We start from the raw sequence: 17,841 nt of genomic DNA on the forward strand, positions 1-17,841 counted from the left end.
GAAGCCCCAGGTCCACTACAGCATCTCACAACAGCTCACAACACAAAAGTGGCCCTCTGAGGGGTCGACCCCGCAGCAAATTTTTTTTTAGGGATCAATTGACTTGAAATCAATTCTAGACCATCTGTGGGCACGAAAATAAGTAAAATAAATTCAATTTGCGGTGAAAAAAATTTCTCTTGGCAGAGTTACCAAGCACCAACTTTTTTTTTTGGGATCAATTGCTCTTTAATGGATTCGAAAATCATCATTCGTTGATTTTTTGTCTTTACAAATTAATTTCTATTGCAATAAACCAACAGCTCAAAAGTCAGACCATAATTGACACTCGAGTTTGGTTTAAAAATTTATTCTCAATGGCATGATTTTTTACATAAATCTATAAAATAACATTTCAATAAAATAATATATAAATACACGGATAATACTATTAATTACAACAATGTTCTTAGGGTATTACTACAGGTATAAACTGTGTTCTATCGCCGACTTTCGGTGAGAACCTCAAGTTAACTTTATCTTTGTCTTCTTCACCGACTTCCAAGAAGCTGTTCCAGTCGAGAAGGAAGTAGAGACCGGTTTTTCTCGGCGCTGGTAACGCAGGATCCGGAGAATCAGTAACTCCTCCGAATGAATCTTCGAGATCGTCGATGTTTGAGGTTTCGGTTAGTGGTGTCAGTTGAGTTGTCGTCGTGGTCTGCGAATCCACCACTTTGGTTTCCGAATCGCTGGAGGTACCAATAGAGTCTGCAGTCAATTCAGAGTCGACAGGAATTTCCGATGAGTTGGTTCCACGAGCACCTGTCGTCATTTCAGTGGTGGTGGTGGTGGTAGTCGCAGAAGTTGAATCCTCTTCAGTATCCGGAATTCCTATTAACAATTGTATTTTTAAAAGTAGTCAGACGACTTTCACGTATGAAAACAAATAAAACGAAACTACATAGTTATATATATTTATTTATGTTTGTATATTCTTATTTAAATGCTACGTCAATTTATATCACCGGTAGTTGTTATCACCGTTATTTCCTCATTCACCTGACGTTTTATTTTATTTTATAAAATACAGCATGAGAGTTGTTAACTCTTCAGACACTTGTCATGCAATTGACGGACATGCAAGTCCCGCTTGACATGTGCTCTATCGAATCATTAACTCGCAATATTGTAGTTTAAAATAGCGCATATAAGTTCTCTATATGATGCAATGAAGCATACATTATCAACTACTAGAGTATTTCGAGACAAATATGTATAAAAAAAAAAGATAATATTGAAACCAGTTGGGTTTCAGTGATGATGAAGAAACGCGTCAACGGTCAAACGTTACTACAATATTCGTTGATTTGTTAAACAAATAATAGTTGTAATAAAAAAATATCTTTAAGAAAAGTAATCTGAAAACCCATTAAAACCTATAGATCTATAAAATAATTTACCTTCAGACTTGGAAGAGTTTTCGTCATTGTTTTGCCTTTTGACCTCATTTCTGACGTCATTGCTGTACATACGCATGAGTTCTTCCAAACTGAGTGGATCTGGACCTTCCTTGAGAGTTTTTGCAGTTTCTAGAAGCTCGTTCGCGGCTTTACGAACATCTGAAACCTGAGCTTTGCCTTCTTGAGCCAACCTAACGGTGTCTAAAAGTTGATTTATCTTTATTTTCTGTCTTTGGTCATTTAATTGAATCTCGTGAGGCTTGAAAATGTGTAATTTAGATGGTGAACTGTTTGAGTCACTTCTGGCAGATACTTTTACTTTATCAGGCACGTATTTGCGTTCGATGAGTCCTATGTTGGCAAGAATGCCTCTCATGTTATCGGGAACGGCTTCTATGACGGAAGAGGTGCTAGTTTCAAGAGTTTTATCGAGTTTCATTGACTTGCGATTTCGATTGTCGACTCCGAGGCCAAATTTCGCGAGGAAATCTCGCATTGACTCATCCTGCACATGAGACGTGGGAAGTGGTTTGAAGTTATTCCAACTGCGAAATGATGAAAGAACCGGAGATTTGGTGGTCGTAGTCGTTGGTTTTTCAGGTTCTTTCAAAACCTCGAGACCAAATCGCTGGAATAGCCACTGCACATCTGGCGTTAAATTGTTAAATCCTTGTCGTACGTCCTTCGGAGTCTCTTCAAAGGTATTCTGGCTAGTTATCGACGGTGAATCTACCCCGGTGGATGACAACGCAGACATATGGCTCGGTAAAATGTTATCAGACTCTGGAATCTCGAAATTGGTTGAAAAAATTCCTTGTCCTGACGCTGAATCAGAATTTTCTACTTTATTTGATTTAGTTTCGCTTGCATCCAACCCAATTGACTTTAATAGCGTCATTACTTCTTTTCTCATGGGTACAGGAGTCTTGGCTTTAGAATTATCTTCCATGTCGGTAGAAAATGAAGCACTGAATTTTTTTTTATTCTTCAATGTTGATGTCGATGACATTGGCGTGACAAATACCATCGGTTGAGGTTCGTCGTTCATCATTTCGTAATCCATCATATCAAAAGTTACTATTTCCGGTTTTACTGTTGTCTGCGGTAATTTCTTGAATGGAGGTACTGCCGATGGTACTTGTCCATCCGTTAAACTTGATGACAGTGCTGTTGGAAGAAACGGTTCAGGCTTACTCCAATCCCAAATTTTGTGTGATTCTTTGGTAGTAATTACCGGTGGCTGTTTTGTGGTTGTCGTGGTAGATATTTGTGTTGTCGTGGTAGGTCTTTGTGTTGTCGTCGTAGGTCTTTTTGTTGTCGTAGTAGGTCTCTGTGTGGTCGTAGTTGTTGTTGTAGTCGTAGTAGAAGTAGTCGTAGCTTTCGGTGTAACCGGAGGCGCGAAATATTTCCATTGATCTGATGTCAGGACATTAACTGTTGACTTTGTTGTCGGCATTGTCGGTCTAAAAGAACTTGTTGGTTCAGAAGTTGTCTTCAACATTCTTGTGGTAGGCTTCTCAGTTCCGCCTGTACTATAAACAATATCCAGTTTCTGCTTCCCATTAGAAGATTTATTCATTTTTTCAGATTCACTCAGTTTACTTGCTGGAATATCCCAGTTTGAAATCAAACTGAATCTCTCCGGTTCTGAGTCAGCTTTCCCATGACCCTCTTGCATACTTCCAAATTCGTTATTTATCTCCTCGACATACCTAGTATTGATAAGATTGTCAAAAACCGGATCTGATCCGGGAGACTCTTCATGAATTGACGAAAACGGTAAGATACTCCCAGAATCTGGAATCACTTGAACCATAGGCGGTTTTGTGTACAAATCTTTTATATCTTCATTTTTAGCGTCCTTCGAATTGTATGGCAACACGACCATCAATGCACGCTGATAATCCGATCTCGCTTTTCTCACTGATTCCTCCATCGACTCGATATCATGAGTTGTTATATTAAAAAGAATATCAACAATCTGTCTTCGTGACAACTTTGGCAGCTTCGAGTTTTGATCTATCATCCGCTCTACTTCTTCAATAGTCCGGTTGATCGACGACTCGATCTCAAACTTTGTCGGCAGTTGGTCTAGGCATCGGCCCAGGCCGAAAACGCTCATCAAAACTATTAGTAATATCTGTAATAAAAAAATTATTTTATGACAACATAAATATATATATATATATTTTCAGATAGCGAGAGGCACGTGTCCTAAAAAACTCGTGACCTGAAACGCTGATTAAACTTTGCCTTTTAATTCCAAAAATATATATTTTTTGTAATATTTTTATTCATACAATTAACCTGACAACTAAGTAATGATGCCATTTTTTATAATTGAGTTAATGAAGATCTGACCGCGTTTCACAATAATCTCATGTTATTATTATGTATAAATAAAAGCAAAAAATTAATATACGTAATAACGATTTAGTATTAAATATTCAGATATGAGGTGAGTGAACATTAAGAGGTCCTTGACTAGCGTGACCGATCGAGAAAGTCCAACGCAATGCCGACCACTGCATGAGATTGTTATGCACGCACTCAACACACTAATGACATTTATGCTTTATTGCTTTTTTTTTTTTTTTTTTTATTTCAATATTAATATTATAATATATTAATACGCATTATACTTGATAAATTTATGCTAATAAATAATTGATTTCACCGGTCCTTTAAATTTGAAATTTAAGAACGAAAAGGCTTCGAACTCTTGATCATTCGCTGACAAATTAAAAAAAAAATTGAGGCAGCATCAAAGATTTAAGTAAATCGCAAAGTTTATTAATCCAGAGGGTGTTAATTATTTTTAAATTAATAAATGTATGTTTGTTATATATTTAATTATTTGAAACTCACCATTGCTCTGTCCAATCGTCTGGAGAAGTAGTCAACAACTGACTGTACGACTGAGGCCTACTTTCAAACTCTCTCTATCTTACCGTCGTGATTCTCCCTCTGTACAAAGTATTTATACTTTATACCCTCCACTATCGATTTGATCAGAGTCATCAGCCTATCATTAACATTTAGTCTTCTCAGAGTACCGTACAATTGCCATAATCTACAACGTACGTGAATCTTAAATTCCCAAGTTCACTTTCTTGCTTTCAATGTCGCGTTTTAATTTTTTTTAGGCTTCAGTAAAATGGAAAGTTTGTGCCATCGTTAGAACCTAGAGGAAATCGGGTCATGTATACGTGACCTTCAAGATCTATTGATTTATTGAATTCTCAATTTCATTTCAATTTATTTATTTACAGCATTAACTTTTACTGCATTAATTTTATTTCTTTTTGCAAGCTTATTATATATTTTCAAATATGTCAGAAAAGTAACAAATTATTGTTCCATCTGTCAAAAAATAAGTTTTTTTGGTCGTCAGCTTAACAACCAGTGGTACGAAACTGTGAGCCGGCCGCTGAACATGTAGGAACCAACTAAAGAAAAACTTTCCAGTGATTTATGAATTTATATAAATTCAAAAAGTATAAGTAAGTAATCAATGCTATAAATAATTGATAAGATTTTTTTCTGTCTCGTTCATTTCTCAAAAAGATAACAAAACAAAAAATCTAATTTGTTTGTCATCCGATTATTTAAGTAAACAGTAGACAAGATGTAGATTAATATTTCAAAAAATGCCTATTTTTCATATAAATGGCGACTTTATATTCTTCAAAATCATTCAATAAATAAAACTTGTACTTTATGTAATAAACAGAACGTCAAAGTGGGGAAGGAACTCTCACTTTAGCTGTTCACTACTTTGGACTCGGTTCTTTTTGTAGTACCTGTAGTATCAGTAACTCTCTTTTGACAACAACCATAGTTTTGTGAATAAAAAGTATCAAAATATTAAAAAATGGAAGAATATTTGAGCGTGCCAGAAGATACTCCGATCTACGATTTCTTGAACCTGTCATGCGACCGGAATTCGGTACCTCCAACATCCGAGTATCTGGACCGTAAGTTTTTAATAATTTGAAACACACTCACACACAAACAAACAATTCCAAATTACTTAAACTAATTTACATATTTATTATCAATTGTCTATTATCGACAACAATTTAAATAAAACATTAAATATTAAATTATTTATTTAAAAAATAAAATCGTGTTACATGTACAAGCACGAGTATATGTATAGCGTAGTGAAAGTTTTACTCTCACATGAACGATTACGTGTCGAAACGCGTGCTTGGTCTCCATTATATTTTCCTTGCGTGGATTATTCGCAGAAACTGAAGAAAGAAAGAAATAAAAAATAAAAAATAAAAAAAGTAAAAAGTAAAACCAACTCTACTTATTAGTCTATATGACTTGAGGTATCAAGCAGCTGCTGATGGTTATTTCCTAAATGTTGGCTGTTATTTTCGCAAACCCAATGATTATCTGGACTTTCAGGACTAGGAACATTTGGCACTCTTTTCATAAGCATTGGGTCCATACTGACAATAGCTACAGTCTCATTAACGTCACACGCTTCTTACCAAATATTTCTTCAAGCAGAATCAAAAATATACAAGAGGAATTGCTTTATGATCTTATGGCTTTATCCCATAGCCAGCTTCTGTAGTCTCGTTGCTCTTTCAATGCCAAGGTAAACTTTAATCCTTATACTTTCACTAAATTATTTATTATTTTATACCAGTAACATATATAATAAATCATATATATTTATGGAATTATCTGAAACACACAGTTCCTAATTAAACTTATCAGATAAAGATTATATTTTCTGATAATAGACATCCAGAAAACGTTATATTGTTTGTTGAGCTGTAGGCTGAAGGCATATCCCAAGCTCATTAGAGATGACTTTTAATCAACGACAGGGACACGGATATTGAGAGGAAAAAAATAAATAAATAAAGAGTTTTCGAGTGGCTAATGATCTCGTTCCACAACTCCGTCGATCCGGTCAAGTTCTCATTTCTTACCGATTAGATAACGTCGTGTTGATCGTTCCATCTTAGAGGAGATCAGTCTTGCGATCGACAAATACATTCATTTCCTATCAGCTGCTAACTTGTTCTGCGCTTAATCTCCAGTCCTTTTTTATTGTCACTTTCGTTCATCTATCACTCACCCGCCTTTTTGTTTCATTTTCTTTTTTTTTTATTCTCTTTTTTTATTAACGTCAACCACTTAAATAAATACACGTCAAACAAGTAACAGCAATTATTTGAATTATGTCCGGCAGTATCTCATATTTTATAGTTTTTTTCGGCAGTTTTGATAAAAAAAGCTGTTACTAAAGCCACGGTGTACTTAATGATTATATGCCAGCGAACTGTGTCCTTATTTAGAAAAATGAACAAACTTGAGATCCAGGTATATATAGATATATATATATGTAATTGTCGGCAGTGTCTCTATTACGTTGAACCGGTTCCAGGAAAAAAAATGTCAAGCTTCCCTTCTAGACGGGGTTACCTCCGCGAAACTACTTCATTATATGTGTAAGCAGATCGAATCTCTTGGATGCATCTGTGAGTTTTTTGTTAAACAATTCCACCGAAAATAATCGATTCGAATATATCTTTTAAAAGTTTAAATGTCGTGGAAGGAGTTTTTGTAGCAACCCAGCCCCATACTGATTCCTATCTTGATTAAGTTTAAGGATATACATAAAGCCCATGCACCAGTAACTTAAATTTAGCGTCCTCTGGTCGGGTCTGACGGTCCTGGTCTACATCGTTTACATCAAAGATCCCCTTACCTGACATACTTTTATACAACTAGATAAAAATAACAATTGTTAATTTACGAAAAATTATAAAGAAAAGTAATAAACTCTTTGTTACTTTCAGAACTCAATTACTGTCGGAGGCAATTACTCAGATGGCGCTGACGATATCAATGTATCGGGTGTATTTGCTCATCACCGAAGTTGGCCGGAGAAAAGTTCGCGAGACCCCAATGGTATTGAAAGTTGGACCGTGCTGTTGCTGGCCATGTCTGCCTTTCCCCATTCTCCAGTTCAACGACGCCAATTTGTCTTGGCTTCGGATAATCGTCCTTCAATTCCCCATTGTCCAGGTTACTATAATTATAATTATACACGTTCTATCCACCAACTATAGTTATATAATTATATTAGTCTAATATTATACCGAATAATTTAAAATTAAATATGCTAAATAACCACTTCCAGGGAATGATATACATAATTTTTTTAATAATGTATATGGAAGATCCGATTATTTATAACACGTACAACATTTTTTTCCAACCGCTCTGCGTTGCCAGCATCCTTCTCGCCCTCTACGGTCTCAATATTGCCGTGATGAGTCTCAAACAGGTGAACCCAGGTGAACAAAACTCAATAAAACTGAATAAAACAAATGTTTACATTTTACGGTAGTGCATGCTTGTATTAACAAAATAAAAAAATATATTTTTATAAGACCCGGGCGTTTTTAAATTTATACAAGTCAATGTATTGACACAGGTGTCATTCAATTATCATTCAGTGGATCCTGACAACCGAAATTCTTTTGTACTCGAAATAAAAAGTTATGTCGAGTTTGGTCCTTTTGCAGGACCAGACCCGAGCTCAAAAATAACAATGATAAATAAAAAAATAAAATTATTTTTGTTTGTCCACAGAGGCGAAGCTTCAGTTGAAGGCTCTTGTTACACAACTAGTACTTTTTTTCTCAAAACTCCAGGCGTCTATTATTAAATTTTTACCAGCCACTGGACTCTTCCCCTGCAATCCGCCGATCACGCCGCAGATGTATGCAAATTGTGAGTACCCTTCCTGCTATAACTTTAAACATATAGTTTATGGCAACAATCGAAAAAAAAAAAAAAATAGTAATAATAAATATCAAAAATTTTCATTACTGCGTAGCAAGAAATTGAGTCGAGTTGACGACAGACCGAACAATAGGCCGAGATTAATATTTTTTATTTTATTTTTTTTCGACAAAGAAAGAGCGGCCGTGATGATGGAGACTCTGATCCGGGTTAATCGCTAGGGTTAAGGCTACACAAAACCCATGGGATCGCTCATGTCGAGTCTCATGTTACCTTCTCAATTTCAGTTACCTACAACGCGCTGATGCTAATCGAGATGTTGCTTCTTGGGTACGTCGCAACCTACATGTATGGAGAGCATACGACCGTCACTAAATCAACAACTGTTAACGAGCCAACCCTCCAAACAATTACAACAATCAATCTGCAGGCGCAGATGAACAAGCCTCCAATGGCTCCAATCAACACCACTCATAATCAACACGTACAACTCCCAAGAAACGTTGCATAAAAATAAATAAATCCAAGACCTCGAAGAAAGGATACATCAAGATCTAAATCTTAAAAAAAAAAAATTGTCAAACCAAATAATTATTATGCGGTTCAAGTCTTCGGCTAACTTAGTTCGCATACAAAAAATACTCACAACTCACAGCGCGTTATTTATTGTATTATATATATATAATTTAGATTTTTGAAATTCACCATCCGCATGACAAATTGGATATCGAGATATTGTCACCCACCATCCAGTAAAAAAAAAAATATAACGTGACAGGAGATATGCGAGTGCTAGATGACACGTGGCTCGCATTCCTAATTTATTTTAGAATTTGTGTACCTGGACTGGATTAACGTAACAACAGTTTTTCAACCCATTGAAAGGTATGCGTTGACACAACTGTTGTTTTTTTTTCCAAGTACAAAATTTATTATAATATATATTTTTTTTTATATCTAAGCTAACTTAAGTTGAAAAAATTTAGTGTATTGTAGGTATACTGTTTATATATAGCCTTTAATGTTTTTAAATATGTAAGATGTATATAGCATTAATGTTTTCATAAAAACGGTGACGAGGGGGCATGTGTCAAGTCAGTTCAACTTTTAAATTAGATAAAAAAAAATAAAAAAACAGTCGATGAGTGAGGAGTCGCCGAGTATCGAGTTTAAGTAAAAACACATAAACGTATCAAGACCACGTGCCAGACACTTGGTAAGTGTAAATAGACATCGGAATGCATTATCATGACGTGTGCTGACGAATCACACATGCTTCCTTATTGTAGATGGCTCGCTGCCCATTCCTTTGCTCAAATGTACTCGTGTGTTGCCTTGTATTTATTCAGTCCATCCAACAAAGAAATTATAATAACAATAAATGCACACAATAGATTGTTAAACTGTTAAAAATTCTCTAGTATTTGACCCATTTATGTTTTTTAATTTTTAATTTATAGTAAAAAGTGAGCCAGAGAAAATGCTCCGTTTATATATATATATATACACATAAAAGAAGCATAGACGACTTGAAGCGATACATTTTTTTTGGTTGATATCTTTTTTTGAATGTCTGGATGCTGATGATCGTACAAAGGGTCGTGGGTCTAAACATCCTAATAACGCGACGTATACACAGTCTTGGTGATGATAAAAGACCGAATGACGTAAGCTGAATCTGTTTAAGCTGGAGGGAAGATGGATGCAGCATCCACTGGGTGGCAGGCAGGCAGGCAGCATACTTTCAGTCGAATGATGCTAAGTCAAAAAATCAACACAACTTACTGTAGATTAAATCCCCTCGTAGATCTGATGGTTGTTATTATTCAGATCCATTGAGTATGAGATGGGATATGGTATAGAGGTATAGAGGTATAGAGGGTGCGCTTTGAAAGCCTCCATCGGAATACACGGGGGCAATGAATCACTACTGGATCACACAGATGCCAACGCAGCTCCCGAATAAAATAATAAAATATAAACGCGAATGAGAAAGGCCTTATACTAATATATATGATGAATGCATGTAAACGTTTTTTACTCTCTTTGACCTTTTTTTCTTTTTGTATTTTTTATTTATCGACCAATGAATGGAGTTTGTCAAAGCCTGAATACGTTTTTTTGATTTTTTTTTTTTTTTGTCGAATCCAATCACAGTTTGATAAATATAAATCTGCCACTAAATAATTTAGGTAATAATTTTTTATTAAGAAACACGAATTTTTACATGTTGATTTAAAACTTGCGATAACGATTTTATAAATAATTATAATTGTCAGGAAGATATGTGGAATTTTTTAAACATATTTTTGTCATTAAACTCTCACAAAAACGGTGTATGTATATAATATACCTGACGAAAAAACAAGAGTCTGTTAGTCATTATTTTTAGTGTTTTATTTTATATTTTTTTAAAATATAATATACATGAGCTCTTTCCGGTGGTTTGAAATTTAAACGAATTATTTATGAGCTGAGTTGAGACAATCTGGCATAAAACCCACGATCTTCTGTCACGATGATCTTAACCGATAGATTGAGTACTGATGAAATAAAACGCAGCTCGTAGAGAAGACCAAGACCAAGACCAAGACCAAGAACAAGAAAGCATATAAATATAAATATAAATATAAATAAAGTAAGATCATATCCCATGATAGCTGAGTTTTTACTCAGAATTCAAAATTTCATTCGTCCACTTGATGACGGATCTACGAGAAACGTGACGCTCCTGAGATTATTTATCTCGTGACAAAGACAGAAAGATTCCAGTTAGTCGACAAACAACAAGGAGCCATCAATAGTTATACTGCTACGGCTCTACTTTTCTACTCATTTTTATTTTTATTATTATTCCCAACATTTTTTTCTATTTCTACGTTTTCTTACTTATACTCCCTGTATACTGGTCCCGCCAAGAGGAATACGAGGGTCGAGTGGCCGATTCTACCTGCACTACTGGCCCCAAGCGTTCACGATTTAGACCCAGCTAGACTACACAGACTTGATCACAATTCAAATTCTCTAAACGTTCAAATCTTTAATCATTACAATACTTTGTTACCAACCAAAGAATTTATATATCTAATGCCTCCTCTCCAATATTTTTACGGACAATTAAACATCCGCAATGAGCTTCGTACGACAAAGGGTTACTCACACTAAGGGTTCTTTAAAAAATATAAATTATTATATACATACTTTATATTATACATGTGAGTATAAATGTTTGAAAAATCTAACAAAAAATCGTTATTTCCATGGTCTGATTTGGATCCATAGTTTCCTTTATAATATTATAACCGGGGGGAAATTGAGTATGAGCGGGGTCTTTGATGGCCAGTTTACGGTCTAATTGAATTTTCCGAATGAAAGCTTTTTCTCATGAGATTAAAACTCCGGAAAAAAAAAAAAGAAAGAAAAAAAAAGTAAATTACCTTTTTTCCGTGTGAGCTGCATGGAGTTTAGTCTATAATTATTGACCACCGGATAATTAACAGTCAACAAATTACAACCTACAATATGACACAAAATCTCAGGAGATTAGTAGCATCCGACTCCTAATGATCCAACAATGACATTTTGTTTTTATATATTTTTATAATATTTTTCAGAGCCTTTCTGCGAAAAAATTGACTGCAAAATTTTTTTTTTTTTTTTTTATTATTTCCATCAGACGGTATACCTGGAGGTGAGGAACCGCTGGCGACATAAGTTTCTCTTGAAACTATTTTTACAAAAAAATAATATATATAACTGACAATAACAGACGCCAGGCGTATTATCAACTCGTTTTGTTCTGCTGCCGCTTAAGAAATATATAAGAGACCCAACTTTCAATTTTAACAAAACCGAAAAATAATATTCCTTATGTTGCTTAACCATCGCCTCATTTTTTCTAAGACCTAAATGTGCCCATTGTCCAGACGATTGTTTGGTCAGTAACAAAAAACAAAATTCATAATAATAAAATTTAAAAAAAAATCAAAGTAAGAAAAAAATAAAGAATAACAAACTAACTCTTCCTACACGCAAGCCCGTGAAGATGTGCATACTATCGAACTCGTGAAAAAATTCCCCAATAAACGAATGGGAGCGAAAAATGATAAATTATGGCTGTAGCAAACGCACATCATCGGGCTCGGTTACACGATGACTATATGATATACCCACATGATATATAAATCTGAGGAATTTATTTATATATAAAATAGTCAATTACATTTCAATTAAGCCGTTAAATGTTGAGTAATTATGTCAAATCAGCAGCATATATTATCCTTATCAATCTCGCGAATGAGGCATTACAGAGAAATCTCAACGCGTCTTCGCCACTTAGGTGTTCCTTAAGATCTCGCCGACTGTTAATTGTCTTAATGGTCCATGACACACTTATATGATTTCACTCAGCTAGCAGTAACTTACCAATTACAAACATACCAGTTACCATTAGCCTGTAGCGCCTGTGTCACATCCCCGAGTCGAAATTTAGAGCCTATATAGGTCCCTATAGCCCTGAATAGATCCGATTTAGAGCCCTGTAGTCCTGTAGCTCCGACTTTGAACCCGGAGGTCCTAACATTCACTGAGAGGTCCGATTTTGAGCCTTCAAGTCCGACAATATTAGTCCCGTAATAAATTTCGATTCATTATAATTGAATAATTTATGATGATTATTATTAATATTATTATTATTACAATAAACCAGGGCTTACAGGCCCTAAATCGGACCTAATTTTAATTCTCATCAGGTCCTAGATTGAGCCCGCAAGTGCCGAAAACGGAAATTTGAAGCACCTCAGGGACCAAAATCGGACCTAATTTAACATAGAAACAAACTCTATTTAGAGCCTCCAAGTCCGAAATAGGTCCGACTTTAGAAGGCTCTAAGTGGGCTCTAAATTTCGACTCGGGTCCCCAACACCCTGATGTCTCTAGCAAAGATTCATCTTTCGACTTAATACATATTTATTCTTTTTCTCGCGATCCCCTTATCTCAACACATTGCGCCCACTCGTTTATTCTCAGCCGCCAGTGAAGGTGGCTCCCCGGCTTCAAACGTTACATATATTACAGTTCGTACTGAACTGATTGTGATGTAGAGCTGGCTTATACTGTATAAAATACTATTATATACTGCAAACTATAAATTTAACATTAATGTATACAGCGCACTTTGGGCAGCTGGCAAATACCCCAGAGGCCAAAACTTTTCTGATGACGCCCGTAACCGATTTTAAAAAGGCAGATATAGAAACACTCAATACAGTCTCTACGGTCTCTACTCATCGTATAAGACCATCTGTTTCATCGTATATCGGAAAAGAGCCGACATTCTACACCAAGTTGGAAAGAGCTTTTCCGAGCCGATGCAAATCCCCAACATATGGTGGACGAAGGATGCTGCTCGAAGATACATCAACAAAAATTATCTCCCCTTCAGCCAGGCTTTTATTTTTCTAGAACTCGAGTCTATTAAAACTTGAATCTTGACACTTGGATAAGATAAAAAATTACTTTACATTATATATCATGCCACATTCGATTTTCACGCCTCGAAATCAGAAAAATTTTTTCATTTCTTTTCAAGTAATTTATTTTTCAAAAAAGGCCAGAAGGAAGAAAAAGCGAGGCTTCGAAGAAAAAAAACTGATAGATGTGATTGTAAAATATTATCTTATATTTATATCATTTGGTTAATTAAAAAAATCTATATAAAACAAAATGGGTCATCTAAAAAATAATAATTTTTTTTTTACTTGATCGTTAATTATAGGAACACAATTTTATTTAATTGTGCAAATGAAGATAATGTCGGTGGATAATAATGATAATTACAAATTTAAAATTGATCCATTAGCGATGTGTTTTTTTTTTTTTTTTTTTTTTTTTGCGAGAACGCTAGTTAGGCGGGTGTTTTATTTCCGAATACGGGCTGCGTATACGATTTATAAGTAAGATTAATCTCGGACAACAATGGAGCCTGGACATGATATTGAATCAGTAAGGTCGATCTTCTCCGAATATATAGTATACATATAGGTTGTTTCAGTAGATATATATGTCAAGTTGGCTTACACTTACTTACTTATTGTAGCTAACTATATATATATATATAATAAGCTGAGTAGTATTGTGTGACCATATGGTTGCCGACGGCGGATCATTATTTTTGTGAGCAACATCAGTGGGAGGAGTGTATAGAAAAGAATATGAGAGAATATAGACAGAGCAAGACGGAGCAAACAACTCAAGATTTTCGGCTGTGAGTCGCTGAGTGATAGAACATAATATTTAAGTAAAGGGAGTAAAGTCGGCGGGCACGAAATTATCTGAAAATTGGTCTGGTGGTCCCTTGGGTACGCGGTTGCCAAGGATAATTTCATAATTCGAGATTTTTAATTTGAATTTCAATTCCGCGGTCACGTCGTTTTCTCGTCTTCTTCATTCCTTGACCGTTCTCATCATGTAGCGCATGTTTGTCTTACACACACGCGTAACCTCCGTAGCAGCACCTTTTTTTTTTTTTTTTTATTTTTTTTTCGTTTTTTATGATACTCTATAAAATATGCTAAATGCCGGAGGATCCAGCGCCCCCACTGCGGCAAGCTCGAGCCCGAGGGTGCTATTATTTGCGAATTATGAAAGTTGTAAGACTGAGTATAATAATCGACGGGTAACTCTGCTCCGGCAATTGGACGTTTATAATCCGCAACTTAACGCGCTCGAAAATGACCCATACCTCTATATCTAGGAATTTGGCTTAGATGATTACCAAAAAAAATTTAGCCGTCCTGTTTCTCTCCGATTATTTATTGACCCCAGCCATCACCAGAAATTGCGAGGCTCGGGGTAATTCCTCGCTTCGCTTTTTCCCTCCTTGAATTCACTGCTGATGGCCAGCCAGTACCTCTCCCCAGAATCAGTCCAGGTCATCCGGGTCATCGACAATTTTTGGCTAATCATGTATGCCCGGTTTTAAACATTGGAATGCACCAGGTAAATAAGAGAAAGTTTTGGAATAAAGGAAAATGAAAATAAAAATGAAAATGAAATATTACGTTGTTTGGCAGAGCGCAAGAGACCGAGTCATTGGTTAAATGAGAGAGTTTAGTATAAAACCCCGAGGGAGGTCTATATGTCCACCACCGAAACCAAAGTCTCGGTTAAAATAAGAGAAAAGAGATGGAAATTTTGATTTACTGTGACCTGAGTTGTTGTGTCCAGTGTATAGGTAAAGCGAAAAGGTTCACCGCAACTTCCTGCTGCTTCCTGAGAGTTCTAAGACCGCACGCACCACGACACCACTTGGGACAGAGGGAAAACAGCACATTTGAATTAAAAGAATGAACCAAGAGAAACAAACTTAAAAAAGTCTTGATTTGCTTCGTGTAAATGTATGTGTATGTGTGTGTATGAGCACTGTCGGTCTCTCTCAAGATTCCTTGACCGCATCTCAATTGCACCACTAAATTATATGCGAGGTTGGACCGTAATTTAAGCTCCGCTTACCGAGAAAATAAAGTCGATGGCTTCCGTCGTAAATACTTAAGCGAGTTAACTCAAATACACATGCTTAGCCTTAGCAAAAAAAAAAAAAAAAATAAAATAAAATTTAAAATCAGCGTTAAAAGGGCCAGATTGCACAGAGAAAAATCGTTGGTTTATGGAGTGCAAAATAAAAGTCACTACTTAACAAGCGCAAAAAAATTACATTCATATATACCGTAGCTTACAATTCCATCGATTTTATGCAGTTCATTAGTCGAGCCAACTACTTAACCAAAACTCTAGAATTTTTTTTTTCGACAACGCATATAATATTAAAAGGTCTATTACAGCTACGAATTTTTATTTTAATAAAACATAATTAGGCTATGGTAAATAAAAATCAAGATGACACATTCGTTGATCGAGTTATTAATTCTCCAATAGTCACACATGGTAGAACTGCACTAATCGGACGCTGAGCTGGCACAAATCCTAATTGATCCCCGCGATCCAACCACCGCTCCGTGAAACCCAATAACTCTCGGCACTAGCTCACTATATATATATATTTATATTCTATCCGAGAGAGTAGAGCAATAGCTCGGTCTCGATAAACTTGCCTCGTAAATTCGGGGTTTTTTTCGTAAATTTGTCGGATTTATTGTATTATGTACACCGACTGTAAAAGCATCGCCCGGACAGCATCCATAAAGTTTTTCATAGTCTCGTACATCAAGACAATTTTTCATAATAACAATAAATACAAAGTCGCAGTGTCACAGTTTCAGTGTCTAGTTACCACCTGTCCTCTATACACACACTATATAAATATTCAGTGGAAAGCATTGTCTGTAAACTTTTTCGTTTCTTAGCAGGATCTTTAGTGTCAACCATCAAAAGACTTGCTTCGAGCACAATGGAAATTTGTCTCCGATTTATTTGACGCGAAAACTAGATGTGAAAAGAAAAACCCGCGGGCCTACTCTCTCCAAATATATCTATCCAAATCTATACATTGTGTATATGTGTGTATGTGAGTGTGTTAAAAAAGAAACATTTATAATAATAAGAACCGGGCTCAGATTGAAATTTTCTGCTTTGTTACACCGCCCAGGGATTTAAAAGAATTTATTTCTCTGCTCATAGATCCCCATGTCGCTTTATTCCGTTCACACTTCGCGTGACCTGACAGAGGTGCGAGCTCTCTGTGGATAATCCGAGGCTCTATTTGGGAAACTAAATCACACAAATACTAAAATACCGCCACACCTAATTTTATAATTTATATATTTATGTCTATGTAAGTATATGTATTTTTTTTATTTTTTTCTTTTTTCACAACCATTTTTATTTGGAGAACAAAAATAAATTTATAGATATGAGTATGTGTGATGGAATTTTATGACATGACAATAAACGTTATATTGACAGAGGTAAAAAAAAGTCCCAAGACATTATGATAGTGAAATCTTTTTGGGCCCATTATTACCACATCGTCATAATGTAGTGACGGTATCTTGAATAATTAGTAGTTCTGAGTAATCGCGATGACAAAATTATTTTTACTCAGAATTATTAAATCCAAAAACCCGAATTATAGATTTCTAACTCAACAATGCCACGAATTTCCTGTAAACTCAAATTAGTATGATAAATGCGTTTTTTTTCATTGAAAAAAAATAAAATGCTGGTGGATAAACTTTACAAATAACCGAGGATTTAAATGTATAAAACTCTGGGAGTATAATATGTACATATAAATAATAAGCCTTCTTTCTCATCGATTTTTGATCTGAAAGGGGCCAAGTAGATTAGACTTAAAAATTTTGAAAAATGTGTAAGCTTTGTAACGAAGCGTTAAATCTAGAGCCACAAATAGCAAATAAAATTTCAACAAAAGAAATATATTTGACAATACGACAAAAAGGAATGCTGGGGATTGAGTAAAAGAGAAATCGAAAATACACTTTTTTAAATTTTCACGCTTCCGACCGCTGTCTTCCTGTCCAAATCCTCGTCTTCGTACGTGTTGAGAATCTACGGAAAATTGCTGGTAAATGTAAGCTGAATAGAAAGTTTAAAGATCGAAATCACCTCACTCGATTGCTATCGGGACGTGTAAAGCACGGGC

At 35.4% G+C, this 17,841-nt stretch overlaps 2 protein-coding genes across 3 annotated transcripts; one reads left to right on the top strand and one right to left on the bottom strand.

Moving 5' to 3' along the window:
- Positions 1–333: 333 nt before the first annotated feature.
- LOC130670043 (mucin-5AC) lies at positions 334–4,572 on the bottom strand. The gene is made up of 3 exons (XM_057473214.1): positions 4,308–4,572; positions 1,440–3,579; positions 334–870 (listed from the first exon to the last, which is right to left on the bottom strand). The coding sequence occupies exons 1-3, from the start codon at positions 4,308–4,310 to the stop codon at positions 449–451; spliced, it is 2,565 nt and encodes an 854-aa protein (XP_057329197.1). The 5' UTR covers positions 4,311–4,572; the 3' UTR covers positions 334–448.
- A 579-nt stretch (positions 4,573–5,151) lies between these two features.
- On the top strand, positions 5,152–9,632 carry LOC130669983 (organic solute transporter subunit alpha-like). Of its 2 annotated transcripts, XR_008990296.1 has the most exons (7): positions 5,152–5,416; positions 5,859–6,054; positions 7,268–7,496; positions 7,612–7,768; positions 8,067–8,207; positions 8,507–9,435; positions 9,509–9,632. XR_008990296.1 is itself a non-coding variant. In XM_057473151.1 (6 exons), exons 1-6 carry the CDS (start codon positions 5,314–5,316, stop codon positions 8,728–8,730), a joined length of 1,050 nt encoding a protein of 349 aa, XP_057329134.1. In that variant the 5' UTR covers positions 5,152–5,313; the 3' UTR covers positions 8,731–9,632. The 2 variants fall into 2 exon arrangements, 1 of the variants encoding a protein (XP_057329134.1); XM_057473151.1 differs by having other exon boundaries at positions 8,507–9,632.
- Positions 9,633–17,841: the final 8,209 nt, after the last annotated feature.

Source organism: Microplitis mediator, chromosome 6 (assembly GCF_029852145.1).
Source record: "Microplitis mediator isolate UGA2020A chromosome 6, iyMicMedi2.1, whole genome shotgun sequence".
Lineage (NCBI taxonomy): Eukaryota > Metazoa > Arthropoda > Insecta > Hymenoptera > Braconidae > Microplitis > Microplitis mediator.